The 14,650-nt window shown below is 35.3% G+C and overlaps 3 protein-coding genes across 4 annotated transcripts; all 3 read right to left on the reverse strand.

Moving 5' to 3' along the window:
• Positions 1–104: 104 nt before the first annotated feature.
• LOC123671525 (palmitoyltransferase ZDHHC6) lies at positions 105–2,243 on the reverse strand. Its single transcript, XM_045605418.1, has 7 exons — positions 2,082–2,243; positions 1,851–2,029; positions 1,714–1,798; positions 1,364–1,659; positions 873–1,085; positions 334–521; positions 105–273 (listed from the first exon to the last, which is right to left on the reverse strand). The coding sequence occupies exons 1-7, from the start codon at positions 2,134–2,136 to the stop codon at positions 120–122; spliced, it is 1,170 nt and encodes a 389-aa protein (XP_045461374.1). The 5' UTR covers positions 2,137–2,243; the 3' UTR covers positions 105–119.
• Positions 2,244–2,945: 702 nt separating this feature from the next.
• On the reverse strand, positions 2,946–5,955 carry LOC123671526. The gene is made up of 3 exons (XM_045605419.1): positions 5,759–5,955; positions 4,185–4,695; positions 2,946–3,288 (listed from the first exon to the last, which is right to left on the reverse strand). Exons 1-2 carry the CDS (start codon positions 5,922–5,924, stop codon positions 4,202–4,204), a joined length of 660 nt encoding a protein of 219 aa, XP_045461375.1. The 5' UTR covers positions 5,925–5,955; the 3' UTR covers positions 2,946–3,288; positions 4,185–4,201.
• Positions 5,956–9,129: 3,174 nt separating this feature from the next.
• LOC123671528 (mediator of RNA polymerase II transcription subunit 28-like) lies at positions 9,130–11,331 on the reverse strand. Of its 2 annotated transcripts, none has more exons than XM_045605422.1 (5): positions 11,074–11,331; positions 10,320–10,701; positions 10,110–10,258; positions 9,848–10,016; positions 9,130–9,536 (listed from the first exon to the last, which is right to left on the reverse strand). In XM_045605422.1, exons 1-5 carry the CDS (start codon positions 11,161–11,163, stop codon positions 9,514–9,516), a joined length of 813 nt encoding a protein of 270 aa, XP_045461378.1. In that variant the 5' UTR covers positions 11,164–11,331; the 3' UTR covers positions 9,130–9,513. The 2 variants fall into 2 exon arrangements, with proteins under 2 accessions (XP_045461378.1, XP_045461379.1); XM_045605423.1 differs by having other exon boundaries at positions 11,000–11,140.
• Between the last annotated feature and the right edge of the window lie 3,319 nt (positions 11,332–14,650).

The raw sequence follows: 14,650 nt of genomic DNA on the forward strand, positions 1-14,650 counted from the left end.
GCAATTTTCTAACCTAATCAATTTATGTTAATTCCTCACAACAAATCTATCAAGGATTATACAATTTAATGACCGTAGAAGGGAAGATAGTAAGAAGATCTTGATCACAGAAAATTTGTTTAATTCGTTTTATATTTGTTATTTCCGTCTTGTACAGATGTTGACGGAATTTCTTCTGTAGTTTCAACAGCACAACATCTAGGAAACCATCCTCTTACACGTTTTTTTGGTTGTCCATTCTCTTCTTGTATTTTTTCACCAAATAGCCAATACCTGGAGATAAAAGTTATCGCATAAATATGTTGTAAGTTTAAAACAATAATATGAACTCACTTGCGCCATCTGGTGACTACAACTTCATCGTCAGGCTGGAGGGTTATCCTTTCCTCGTCGGTACAAGGAGGATGGCAGAAGACTCCTACCCCATGAACTACGGGGAACCAATAACCGGAAGCACCTTTCACAACAGTATAAAGTCTTGCTCGAGATCTTTTTTCTTTCTTTTGCTTCAATTGTTCAACCTGAATGAATGGATTTCAGATTAGGTTACAAATTGAGATCAATTACACAGGCCAACAAAATTTTAAGAAATTGGTACCAGAAATCCAATAACTATTTAAATATTTTTAATGTGGTGATCTCAAAAAGTAAATATTAACGATAAAATCTCAGGACTATTTCGGATTCTTCACTAAAACTTAACAGTTGAGAAATAGCAGGTTTGTGTTATTTACAGCTTAAGATCAAATGAAAAATTTGGGTAAATTTAAGGAATGTATAGATCTGTACAAGAGAGTTTATCTCAAATTTTCGTTCTCAAAAACACGCCTACAATCAACCAATAAATTTTAAATCATATATAAAACTCTTACAGTTAAACTATACTGATTACATCCATCGACAACATCCCAATAGATTCCATCACCAATGGGTTGACAGCTAAAAGTAACAACTTGTTTGATGTTTCTCCATATACCTAAATCGTAAGGATATAAGAATGGTTTATTGGAATGTCTCCGTCTATAAGCAGCCTTTTCAATTATCCAGTCTTCTATGCCAGTTCTATTTCTCACTATAGCCCTTATCTGAAAAAGTTTATCTTCAAAAAAGTTTTCAGATTGAATCAAATAAAATTTTACTCTAGGAATGATTACACTACTGCTCTAAAAATGAGTCAAATATAGACTAAAAATCTTTTTTAGTCTTTTTTGTGATCATTTAATTAATTTGAGAAAGCCTCTACCAATTTTTTTCAATGTAAAGTACATCTGAAGAAACATCACTTATTTCAGAATCTCACTAGAATCCTACTATAAAGTACTACAGGGTGACAATTTAATTAGTGTTTTTATTTTATACTCACTTGGAAGTATAGAAGCATGCCTACTGCTATAACTACTCCAATTGCAAATCCCAAAGACAGGACACAAAATATGGTCCCATACAGTCCCAAATACACTACTTGATGCCTGTGGTGGACATCAATGGGGTACACCCTGTATACCGACCTGTAGAGTGTTGTTCCCAGAATGAATGATGCATGCAAACAGCCTATAGTAGCAAAACTAAGGAATGCAATAAAATGTGCGTGGTTACCCCAACCAACACAATTATTGATCCATGGGCAGTGATGATCCATTTTAAGTACACAACGATTGCCTTAAATAATGGAAAAATTATAATTTCTCAGTTTAAATGATTTACATGACTCACATTTACGACAATGGTGAGATCTAGGAGCCTTATAGGAATTGCAGACTTTGCAGAACTGCATAAGCTTCACATCATTCATATTGCCCTAAAAGGTGTCAATATGAGATAATGACCAAGTGAATTAATTCAATACCTACAGGGACCCAATTGTTTGGTAAAAATCCAGGACCATGGGCAATGGCAGACAAAAAATTGTACAATGTTAAACCTGCAAGACTCATGAAACACAACGTATTCAACATTCCCATATATGATTTTCCAGGCCATAGTAAATTACTACAATGCATAGTCATACCAGTTACGCATTTTATTATACCTGTAAAGTATTTTGTTAAAATCGCCTAATAATGAATTGTGAAAGTACTGACATATCGCCGAAAGGGGACCCCAATGGCATAACTTGGAGAATGGTCCGAAACACATATTGAAATTCACATATTCAGCTCATTCATCCTTATAAATAAGTACTATTATTAATTGTCATTCTGGGGTTTTGCTCGATTAGCAGAAATAGTAAATATAACCTCAATTCCTGCTGTCATAATTTAAATCAGTATTGACAACATTAAACGATTTTATTTAAAAAAAAATGCTATTACCAAGTGCATAAAATTATTTTCAAAAATCAATGAAATTGGTAAAATTATTGAATTATCTTTTACAGATATTCGAACGAATATCCTTCATTTTTATGTTTTTCAACCTTCTATGATCAGAATGTACATAGATACTAACCATAGAATTGAGCGAAAAAAATCATAGAAGAATCTTTTTTTTTCTATGATTCATAGCCATAGAATAACATTAAATCTATGATTATATTTGATTAGTGCCTTATATATTTCGAACTGACATATTTCTTATTTTATGTTTTCATTTACAATTTGAATAATACAAATTAATATGAATATATTATGTGTTATCATGTTCTGTTGAGATTTTTTAACACATTGAAGAGAACAATGACTTCATGACCTCTTCAAGTCGTCGACAGTAATTAATTTGCATGTTTCGTGACTAAATGTCATTGCAATCTATAAAAGGTTCATAGTACAGTCATATAATAAAAGTCAGGAAAATTCCCTTATTTAAATCACAATAAAAATCATATTAATTCTTTTTGTTAGTCAGGGTTGCATTGTAAAACTGAACATATACAGGAGAATTGGACTGAAAATAATAAACGTTCATTTGCATTTCTCTGATTGATTGGTTGATAAAGAGAGAAAACATTCAGTAGAACTGTTAACTTTATTACAAATATAACACAGTTTCAACCAGATTAATTCAATGTAGCCAACAAAATATAAATCACATTCACTAACAATTTTTTTACATTAAAATTTAAAGATTTATCTTATAATATTTAAGTACTTATGTTAAAATCGATCATGGAAGATATAACTGTTGTTCGCAGGTAGGAAACTACAGCCTTTTTCAAACCTAATAAATATTATATGGACGGATTTTTTATTTATTTGATATCATCTCTCAATTGCTCTAGCTCAGGTCACACATTTCTTGGCAAAGTCATTGCTGTAAAGTCAGGCAATGGCAAAGCGTTCCAACAGGTCACTGAAAGGAAAAGCAATTTCATCAAAACTGCAGTATTAAATGCGAGCAAATAGACTTTCGGTTTACACATTCCTGAAATGGCCTACTGAATAATTTGGATCAATACATAATAACAGTACACGAAAGAAATTGTTCTTGGAATTGAGTACAGGGGCGTATCAGTTTCTAGAAAATAGGGGAAAATATGCGTGCTCGTTTTTATAACGTAAGGAATGAACACATTGTGGGTGTTAAAAATATATTCAGTATTCATGAGATTGATTTTCACAGAGACAGAGATAGAGAAAAGTTCCAAGTGGAAAATGTGTTCAGATGGATAAGGAAAGGCGGAGAGAAAAGAACCAGCATGTGGGCAGAATTAGCCTAGACAGAATGGCAAATATCACCAGGGACAATAAAAATCTTGGGAGAAGACTTTTTGGACGTCCACCAAACTCAAAGCGATGGTGAGACAGCTGGCAATCCACGTCACATGAAACATAAACCGAAGAAAACAAGCGGTACGCCTTCTCAAGAAGAAGAAGATTTTCACAGAGCACCACAAAGTACTGGCACCATAGAGTACATCTAATATTTCTACAACTGTCACAGAGTAGCCTAATATTCGTTATTCATATTTACTGTTTGGAAAATATTCATGGTATATTCATGGTTTTTTCGATACCAGTATCGAAATAAGGAGTGTAGAGTGAGAAGTAATATTACTTCTCATGATGTATGAACGATAAGTAATTAGTATTTTGAATGATTCTTACGAGAGATTCAAAGTAAGAAAGAAGGAAGTCAAGTTATTAGTTTGTACTTTGTACTTGTTATTCTTAGGTGTCAAAATAAGTAATCATGAATATTCTTTAGCAACTATTCTTCCGGAAGACCATAGAAATAGATTCACTCACCGATTAGACTTCTTCTCTCATTCTTCTTTCTTCGCGTCTCCCGCAGTCGTTAGAGAATTCTTCAAATCCTCAACCTCAACATCCATCAACTTCTCCTCCACCTTCTTCACATTCTTATCAACAGCCTCTCCAAGATGATCAAAATGTTCGATATCTTCCAAAATCAAATTGTCACCATCCATAGTGATCATTTTCTCCGTCTCCTTCTCCAAGTGACCCTTGACCTCGTCGCTCAAGTCACCCACGTCGTTATGCATGTTGCCTACCTCCGACATCACCACGGTTTCTGCATCAGAGATGGCTTCGTTCACATTTTCCGAAACGTTGGATTCTAGTTGCTCAGCCTCCTTCTTCATGTCTTTGGTTTCATCTTCAGCGTGACCTAGGAAGCTCGTCGCTTTGGAGGTTAGGTTCACCACTTCGTTTTCGGCGGATTTGAAAGTAGAACCTACGACTTCATTTACGTGGTTGACGCCCGAGATTAGGGTATCTTTGGTCGCTGCTCCGAATTCTAGAACAGATGTGGGATTATATGATAAAGAACATTACAATTTCACGTTATATTTGATGGAGACGAAATACCTTAACGCTGCTTGCGGTATCAGTGAATTCACAGTAGTCGTCACGTAAGGAAATCGCGTTATAACCCCTTCGAGCAACCTTACATCCCTTTTTCTGTCTTTTACTACTGGTGTGTGTAAGTTGTATGCAAACCTGTATGATTGCATCAAGTGGTGGGGCATCCTTATTTCCATTTTAATCCATTGTCACATACTGACACAAAAAATTCCTGTACAATCCGATTAAACAACGCCAAAATGCGTTTGGAATCGACAATGCGTTGTAGCTTTTGATCAGCGGTGATCAAGCGTGGCACCCCTTTTAAGCAAATCTCAGATGGGCCAGAATTGGAGAATTTTGAAGCGCAATTCGTTCAATTTGACCATGGTTTTCATCGATTTGTGACAAGGGAAATTGTCAATAGGCGAAACGCATTTTTATCAATTTGTCGAACAACAACAATTGTAGTGTCAATCAACCTGCAATATCTTGATCCAGACTCCATATTCCACAATTTTGTCACGCATCTTTTCAAGCTTGATACTAACGAGGAATCCAGAGGAGCAATGATGCTCTGCATGTTCTTAGGTAATAGTTGAGCGAAGTTCGTCGATTAATTTGAATAATATGATAATCTTCTATGATTATAAGATTTTCAAATAATATGATTACTCTATGTAAGATGTCAGTTTGACATCTCACTAACATATGCTTCTATGTTAACCAATTTTTAGGTTACATGTCAAAGTGACGTTAGAATAAAATGAGCACAGAACTTTATTTAAATTTTCGGAAAAAAATTATTTTCTTTTTCGATTTCAGATCTAGCAGCCTGAATTTTTGAATAACAATTATATCGATGCCCACAATGATGACAAAATATTCTAACAGTATCTGGCGAATACCTCTTAAAAAGATTTATTCAAATCTTCTAATGTGCGAGCGTGCACGTTTAGAATACGTGTTCTACCCGTATTTTCCGCATTTTATTGACCCATCCCGTCTAAACTCACCTTGCACCGCCTTGCCTTCCTTACTGGCCAAATCCTTAACCGATTCGGCAACTTTGCCCACGGGGCCACTGCTTGCGCAACCCATCATACACGAAATGCGGTAAGGGCTCCTATTAGCCCCGTGGCTCGATTCAGACTGGCAGCAAGGTGGCCGTGGACTGACCATTGATCTTCGCCATCTAATTTCGTGACTCGAAATAACGGCTCTCGCCATCGCCCATTTCTAATTATAATATATCGAACGCCCTGGGAGGGCAACAAGGTTTGAAATCGGTTTTTTACTGAAGGGTGGCTATAAAAACGCCACATTGCCATTCCATCTAATGCAAATGGCAAGGTTGTTCGATCAAAAGCGGGGTTTCTTTTGTTGTCTTGCCGGCTCGAGGTCGAGGTGCGTTGTTTGATGGTTTTTTTTATACGGGGGTAGTGTGGAAAACGCTCGCACTTACCTTGCAAATGTCTAAGTTGTTCATCCTACCCTTACCTATTTTGTTCCCTCTTAATATCTGCTTTTTGAATTTTGAGCCAGGAAATGCTTTAAAACTCTATGACCCTAATTCTATGGTTGCAAATTGTATACGATATACAATTCTCTATGGTTTAGGTTTTTCATATAATGAAGTCACAGAATATGTTTGTTCATGCTTTGAAATTCTATGACTATGGTTGCAAGTTGTATATGATATACAACTTGCAACCATAGAGTATACGATATAAAACTTTCAACCATAGAGTTAGAGTCATAGAGATTTAAAGCATATCAAACATATTCTGTGACTCCATAATACAAAAAAATTAAACCATAGATTTTTAAAACATCACAAATACATTCCTGGCCGGTATACTGTATACCGGGTGTTACACAATTGACACAACCAAGGCCGTATCCAGGAGGGTCTGATGGGGTCTGGAGCTTATAACATTTATCAAGCCATTGCCTTACTTACACAGTAATTTTTCCCACCCAAAAACAGTGTTTCATCCATACACGAGACTTGTTTTCATCAATTTTTAAAGCAACAACAAATTTTGACACGAATCTTTTGAAGCCTAATTCTAACCAGAAAAAAGTGGTATAGCACTTGAGAGAGTGCTATTATTATTATTATTTCATTATGTTATTTGAATGTTTGTTTCTCAAATAGTGAAGGTAGTACCCGAGAATTAATATGGAAGCCAAAAAAACATACAAACATTCGAATAACATAACAAATGAGAAGAAATCTCTATAGTTCTTAGCGCCTGGTTTTCATCAGCAATAGAACTAAACATTTCATAATTCTTATGATTAGATTATTCATTAGCATGAATTTATTATTTCAGAACGAGAAAGGTTTCAGAAACTGATATTTTCCAGGTCCGAAAGTATCGCAATAATATGTTGAGAATTGATATAAGTGAGTTTCATTTATATTCCCAACAAAATAGTTTTTTTTTTCAATATATTGATCAGTTCTTGGCCATCTGTTGATTTTCCCACCTGTGCTGGTTGTCCATTTCAGTACGCATTACGTATTGCATGTTTATTATGCTCAGTGAGTCATATAATGACTCCATAAAACACTCGTAAATAGCTTAACAATTGGTCGAAATGGTAATTATTTCAGGTCTTTTCAGAGAATTTATGCGATTGTTAGTATTCGGGTAGAAAACACTGCATGAACGCATAATGTTTCCTAAATTATAATTGTTCTCTAGGAATTATGGAAAAAAACGAAGTAATTAGTTTTTAATTAGGGCATCCGCCATTTGATAAAAATCATATCAACTCTCGCATCCACCATTAATTAAATTGGCCTTTACCAAGTTTTCGTAACTGTACCATTTCTAAAACTATTGAAATCATCCCAAGTGCTGTGAAAATAAACTATTAATGTTACTTCCTGAAAACAGAGACAATTTCTATAGACTAGTTTTGACGCTACAGGACCTGAAAATTCTCATTTGTTCCCCATTGTTAAACAATATAAATACGGTGCCTAAATCCACCATTAGTCCTTAGTTCTTAGGTACGGTGCCTAAATCCACCATTAGTCCTTAGGTACGGTGCCTATATCCAACATTAGTCCTTCGGTACGGTGGCTAAATCCACCATTAGTTCTTAGGTACGATGCCTAAATCCACCATTAGTCCTTAGTTCTTAGGTACGGTGCCTAAATCCAACATTAGTCCTTAGTTCTTAGGTACGGTGCATAAATCCACCATTAGTCCTTAGTTCTTAGGTACGGTGCCTAAATCCACCATTAGTCCTTAGTTCTTAGGTACGGTGCCTAAATCCACCATTAGTCCTTAGTTCTTAGGTACGGTGCCTAAATCCACCATTAGTCCTTAGTTCTTAGGTACGGTGCCTTAATCCACCATTAGTCCTTAGTTCGTAGGTACGGTGCCTAAATCCACCATTAGTCCTTAGTTCGTAGGTACGGTGCCTTAATCCACCATTAGTCCTTAGTTCGTAGGTACGGTGCCTTAATCCACCATTAGTCCTTAGTTCGTAGGTACGGTGCCTTAATCCACCATTAGTCCTTAGTTCGTAGGTACGGTGCCTTAATCCACCATTAGTCCTTAGTTCGTAGGTACGGTGCCTTAATCCACCATTAGTCCTTAGTTCGTAGGTACGGTACCTTAATCCACCATTAGTCCTTAGGTACGGTGCCTAAATCCACCATTAGTCCTTAGTTCGTAGGTACGGTGCCTAAATCCACCATAACATATCAAAAATTTAGACAATTTAACAGGAGGCCACTTTTCCTAATTAAGTGTGTGGTATCCTCTAATAAAGACATCATTTTGTAAACTAAGATTGTAAAAACTGAAGCTGTATGTTTCCCAAATTCGGAAACACCTGAATTTTTTCAAAGTATTGATTAATTCACTCTTTCTTTTGTTGGTGAACTCGCTTGCGTTTATCGGCCTTTCACGTAAAGATTACATATTGCATGTTAACGTTAATCGATGAGTCATATAATGACGGTAGACTTCACGTAATCCATAATTCAGCAATTGTTTGAAATGAAACTACAAAATACTGAAACTATCGAAGCCCCTGGTCAATGTACTCTGGAATGCTCATTGATTTGTGTTCATTTTCAATATGAATACTTCTAAATATGTTTTTTATTGATATTGTAATTATTGCGCATCCACCACATATGACAAACATGAATTGAAAAATATTGGTAGCTTCGCATCCGCCATTTCATTATGCTTCTGACGCTGTCTAAATAATCAATTTTTCTAGCGAAAAGTCCAAACCAAACGCATAACTACCTATTTTTGAAGACACTAAAGGTCTTAACCTCCAAATTTTTCTAAACGAACTAAAGATAAAACTTTCAACTCGAAGAAAAATAAATATCAAAATAACACACACCTTCATTATTAAGCAACACTTTATTCAAGGGACTACAATACACAACAACACATGTAATAATATATACGATAAAACAAACAATTCTGAACTATTAAGGAAAAAACATTTCAACCTCAATATAATATTGCTCAACCATCCCAATCTCAAGATGATAAATCCTTGAAAAATTCAGTTCAACGGTAACTAACAAGTAGTACCGATATAACAATTTTTTCCCAATAGTCCAACGGATATTTCCACATTAATATAAAACCATAATATACATCAGGTAACATTGGATTTCGCTCTGCAGAAGAGATCAGGGAGGGACAAAATCCGGTAAGGTGGAGCGACTGCGACCCCTACCTCTTCCTCTACCCCTACCACGACCTCTTCCACGCCCTCGTCACCTCCTACCATCAGTCAAACCTAAAAAACGAAAGATGAACAGGGTCATTAAAATTTCAGGGGTATTGAAATTCTTCATAGATTATGGGAGTTTGACAATCGGTGTCAAGTTGCAGAATATAGGTTAATGTAAGTTTGACAGATATTATGTCGGCTGTCGGTCATAGAGCGAAGTGAGATTAGAATTGGACCACAAAGATAGTTCTACATTCGAAAGAAAGTAAAATTTATAATCCTAATATTCGAAAGTACCAACCGAAAACAAATTTCTGTCAGGACAACTGGTGGGTAAACTAGTATATTTTTTGAAAAAATGAAACATGGTAGTTTACCTATGTTACTGGTCGTCTTCTCTAAATATGCCAGAGGACCCTGCATGACTCTCCCAGGGCTTGCTTGAGGAAAAGGAAGCCGAGGAGACTGCAGACCCGATTGCTGCATGAGAAGTACCTCAGGAGATACCATTCCCGGATTCACCCCTCCTTGCATTCCCATGGGCACCTGAGAAAAATAAAAATATCAAAAATGATTTATTTATTGATATCAGTCGACAAATGTAATTTAAAAACTGTTTGATTGTAAATGTCCAATTACCGGCATATGCATCTGTAGCTGCTGCTGTTGCATTTGCTGTAGTTGCTGTTGGTGCATTTGATGTTGAAATTGTTCTTGCTGCAACATCTGAACTGCCGAAGGCATCACCATTCCTGATAACGATTTAGAATTTGGGTTTCCAGACATTTCTAAGACAAAATTAATCAATTTTCAATCACCACAAATTTCATGAAAATTTCATCTTTTTACCTATCAGATTCTTCTGGAATATCTCATTACCAATTGGTGAAATATTCCCTGAATTAGTGCTTGGTATGGTGTTTCCTTGTGTCGAAGTTTTGTTGTAGTTTTTCAAATCGCTCAACAAATTTTGCCAAACGGCAATCTTCTCTGAGTGTTTTTTTAGTATCTCCTCTTTTCTGGTCAATTCGAATCGCAGTTCACTTATATCTTCCTTGATAATCGTTTCAGGTTTTAGCGAGGACAGAAGAAATCTTTTTTGTAGAAAAAAGGCTTCCATTTGACGTGCCAAGTCAATGAAACGTAATGTGTTATGTTCCACCTCTACTTTTATTTCTTCTTTTTCAGCAACTGGCACTGCTTCCTCCTTGGTAAGAATGTTGAGGCAATACTGAAAAGAATCATTGCTATGATAGGAAGATACTGTAGGTGCTGTTATGAAGGTACTCTTTAGTTATCTTGAATTATTCAAGTTAAGGTAAAAAGATTTGTTCCCACAATGAAAAATTCTATTAAGTGATACTTTATAAAAATTTTAACAGCTACACATAATATTTAACACATACACAAAAGCTCTTTACTCTATAATCATGACCTTTAAAGGTATATAAAGTGAACATCATCAAAGAATAACTTTGCAACATAAAAAGCGAGATATTATTGAAATATGAAAAAAAAAATGACATTACCATAAAATAACTAGAATGGAGGTGCAGAAATAAAGTAAAAGCAATGCTAAAACAATCATTCTGATTTTGATTACTTGAAAGGTTTCCTCAAACTCGTCCACTAAATTAGCACTTCCATTTGTGGGGGTAGCCATGGCTGAGACTGGAGGAGATGTTTCCTTCATCGGTAAAATGCACTCTACAATTTTTCAACTGCGAACGACCAGTTCATCCGAAAAACAGAATTTCTACGACACTTGAACGAATTGTAAATATTTACAATACACTGACAGATACAGGTTATAATTTATCACCATACACAAACTAGTTTATCTATGTTTATCACTGTTGTCAAAAAATTTCTGTACTTTACCGAGTTCTGTAAATATAGGTTTCTACCATAGACCTATAATAATATTATATGTTATTATAGGTCTATGTAGAAAATGCAATTTGAAAAATTCCTCTGAGAGAGTTTATGACCGGATCTGCTTCAAATTTAATATAAAGAGGAGAGATCTCTCTGGAACTATAATGAAATGTTTGAATTGAATAGGAAAATTTTTCGAATGGCGAGAGAGAGAAACTAAATTTATTGATCATGTTAATCAAATGGCTATCGACCGCAGTCTTCCAACCAATTTTTCGAATATTTTTTCACAAAATAAATTTTTATTCAGATCGACTTTAAAATCAGATATTATGAAGAATTTTGTATGCTGAATTCCTCTTCGCAATCAGTTCCTCCCTAGAATACTCCGAAATTGAGTTATTTCGAGTTTTGTAAGAGAATTTAAAGGGTGTTCGGTCTGCCCTCTGGTGGCATAAATCTGAAACTTGCGAATGGGAGAAAAAGATGCCCCCCAACAGTTGTATGAAAACTGTGCTTTTATGGTGAAGAAAAATTTTTCTGGTAAGAATGGATGCCTAATTCGGATTCTACGACCCCGAAACTCTCCAAAACTATCATAAAATGTTTGAATTCGATCGGTCGATTTTTTCGGAAAAACCAAGACTATAACCTTGGATATTTTTTCTCCAAAAAAAGTTTTTGGTTCAGATCGACTCTAAAATTTTATATTTCGAAGAATTTTTTCTGCTGAATCCGTTTTTGCAATCAGTTCCTCTCTAGGAGTCACCAAAATTGAGTTATTCCGAATTTTATGGGAAAATTTAAAGGGAGTATGGTCTGCCCTCTGGTGGCATAAATATGAGGCTTGTAAAATGAGTATGCCTGCCCCACAACTGAGACTTTCCAGTTGTGTAAAAACTGTGCTTTTAAGGTGTAGAAAAAATTTCCTGTTAAGAATCAATGACAAATTTGGAATCTATGACGTTGAAATCCTCTTAAGATATCATAATATCACCTTGGATAGTTTTTCGTCAAAAAAAGAATTTGATTCAGATCGACTTCATAATTTGATATCAAGAAGAATTTTTCACGCTGAATTTCCATTTGTAATCGGTTCATCCAAAGAATTCCTCAAAACTGAGTTAATTGGAGTTTTGTGGGAGGGATTTTTTCAAGGGGGTTTGGTCTTTTCTCTGATGGCCAAAATCAGTAGATTTTAAACAGGGCAAGCATATATTTACATGTCCCAAACTACGATATTCCCTTGAATAAATTCCGAAAAATAAATATTTTTTTTTATGAATTTTGGTTGAAAAATGTTGAAAGAATTTTCCATACTGAATACTAACCCGCAATCAGTTTTTTTTAACATAGTTCAAAACTGAAATATTCCCAATTTCGCAAGAAAATTGTAATTAAATAATGTAAAAACACTATTCTGCTAAGAATCGATACCTACTTGGGCATCTACATCTGAAAACTCCTCAAGTAACGCGGAAAACATGTTTCTGACCTAATACAGAACTAGTAACAATCGAATTATGTCAGTTTTTCCTAAAAAAATCAAAAATTTGAATCAGTGAGCAATGTGGCTATACCTAAGCCATCTACCCCCATTTTACTGAACTAATTATTCCCGCGGCCAAATACGTATAGATTCCTGTGATACTTTCCCCCTCACCAAAAACGGGTTCGAGCTACTCTTCCTAGATGACACCAGTGAGTTCTAGAAGAAAATGCAATTTGAAGTTCTCTTCGTTTATGCTCAATCATCTAATCAGCAATTTTTCAGTAACTGCGTTTATGGCCACTTTGAATATAATTCTACAATAACTGATGACCAGCGGAACAATGGTCAGAAGAAAATGGAAGATATCTATCTGGGTTAATTAGGAAATGATTTTTAGATTCACTTCAGAACTCTCGTTTTCGAAAATTTAAAAAAATTCCAAACGCCTCTAACTTTCGCAACAGTCGACCGATCTTGGTGATTTTTGGTATGATGACATAAAAGAAAGGGCAGAAATGAGGGAGGCCTATATCCAGCAGTGGATGCAAAGGGCTGGTTGTTGATGATGATGACATTAAAGAGCGTTGTCCTACTGCTTACCTGATGATATTCTGTATATAAAATTGTTGTTATTATGTTTAGGGAACAATGGCAAGTTAATTTATCCTAGTGGTAACACTGATCATATTCTATGATTGTATCAATGACATGTATTGCGCAGCCGCATATAGTCTTGTCTTGTCTATGAGTAGTACGTCATAAGTTGAATAAAAAAAAAACTTGGAAGCCGTTGTTCTCCTGTTCTGTTTAAGAATAAAACTTATATTATAAAAGTGTTAAAACAGTTATTCGATCCACTAAACCCACGTTTAAAAACAGGTTATGGGCCCAGTCGTGCAACTGGAATAAAAACAATTTAACGATACGTTTTTCGAGTGTGTGAAAAGTAAAATCGAAAAAACCACGTGTGGTGTAAAATGGCAGATAACACGACCACGACGACATTAAAATTAAATGGTGATAATTGGCCCATATGGAAGTTTCAAACCAGTATTATATTAAAAGGACGAGGTCTTTTCGAGATCGCGGATGGTTCAAGAATAAAACCCAGTTCAGGAGATGAACTTAACAAATGGCTCAAGGACGACGCAAAAACTCAAGAATTGTTGGTTACACGTATGGAAGAAGGTCCTCTAACTCACTTACTGTCATGTGAATCTGCGAAAGAAATGTGGACCAAATTAAAAACGGTATATGATAAAGAATCAGTTGTAAGTGTGCATTTGCTACAACAAAGGTTTTTCATGCTCGACTTTGATTCCTCTGTGAATACATTTATATCCAAAATTGAGGAAATAAAAACCAAATTAAAGACTGCAGGTGAAGTTCTGTCAGATAAAATGATAATTACTAAAATCTTGATGACCTTGCCAGAACATTTTAAACACTTCAGATCAGCATGGGAGTCAGTTCCAGATAAAAATCAAACATTGGAAGAGTTAACCTCTAGATTATTGCTTGAAGAAGAAAGATGCAAAACAGTAGAGTCGACAACAGCACTAGTAAGCAAAACGAGTTCTCAGAATAATCCAACCAAAAAATGCTACATCTGTGCAAAAGCTGGTCACATAGCAAAGAACTGTTACTTTCGAACTAAGAACTCTAAGAATGATAAGGCTGATAAAACAAATAAATTTTGCAGTTACTGCCGAAAACAAGGACATCTAGTTCAGACTTGTTGGATCAAGAAGAAAAAGGAAGAACCGTCGAATAAGAATCCTGTCAAAGAAGAAGTGGAACACAACGCTTT

Source organism: Harmonia axyridis, chromosome 1, assembly GCF_914767665.1.
Source record: "Harmonia axyridis chromosome 1, icHarAxyr1.1, whole genome shotgun sequence".
NCBI lineage: Eukaryota > Metazoa > Arthropoda > Insecta > Coleoptera > Coccinellidae > Harmonia > Harmonia axyridis.

Excerpts from the sequence above, each read along its gene's own strand:
- LOC123671525 (XM_045605418.1), bottom strand. The coding sequence starts at position 2,136 with ATGTGTTTCGGACCATTCTCCAAGTTATGCCATTGGGGTCCCCTTTCG. Across the intron at positions 1,660-1,713 it reads ATCTCACCATTGTCGTAAAT|GCAATCGTTGTGTACTTAAA; the intron begins GTGAGTCATGTA and ends CCATTATTTAAG. Across the intron at positions 274-333 it reads GTAGTCACCAGATGGCGCAA|GTATTGGCTATTTGGTGAAA; the intron begins GTGAGTTCATAT and ends TTTTATCTCCAG.
- LOC123671526 (XM_045605419.1), bottom strand. The coding sequence starts at position 5,924 with ATGGTCAGTCCACGGCCACCTTGCTGCCAGTCTGAATCGAGCCACGGG. Across the intron at positions 4,696-5,758 it reads GGAAGGCAAGGCGGTGCAAG|AATTCGGAGCAGCGACCAAA; the intron begins GTGAGTTTAGAC and ends CATCTGTTCTAG.
- LOC123671528 (XM_045605422.1), bottom strand. The coding sequence starts at position 11,163 with ATGAAGGAAACATCTCCTCCAGTCTCAGCCATGGCTACCCCCACAAAT. Across the intron at positions 10,702-11,073 it reads AGTTTGAGGAAACCTTTCAA|TATTGCCTCAACATTCTTAC; the intron begins GTAATCAAAATC and ends GATTCTTTTCAG. Across the intron at positions 10,259-10,319 it reads ATTCCAGAAGAATCTGATAG|AAATGTCTGGAAACCCAAAT; the intron begins GTAAAAAGATGA and ends ATTTTGTCTTAG.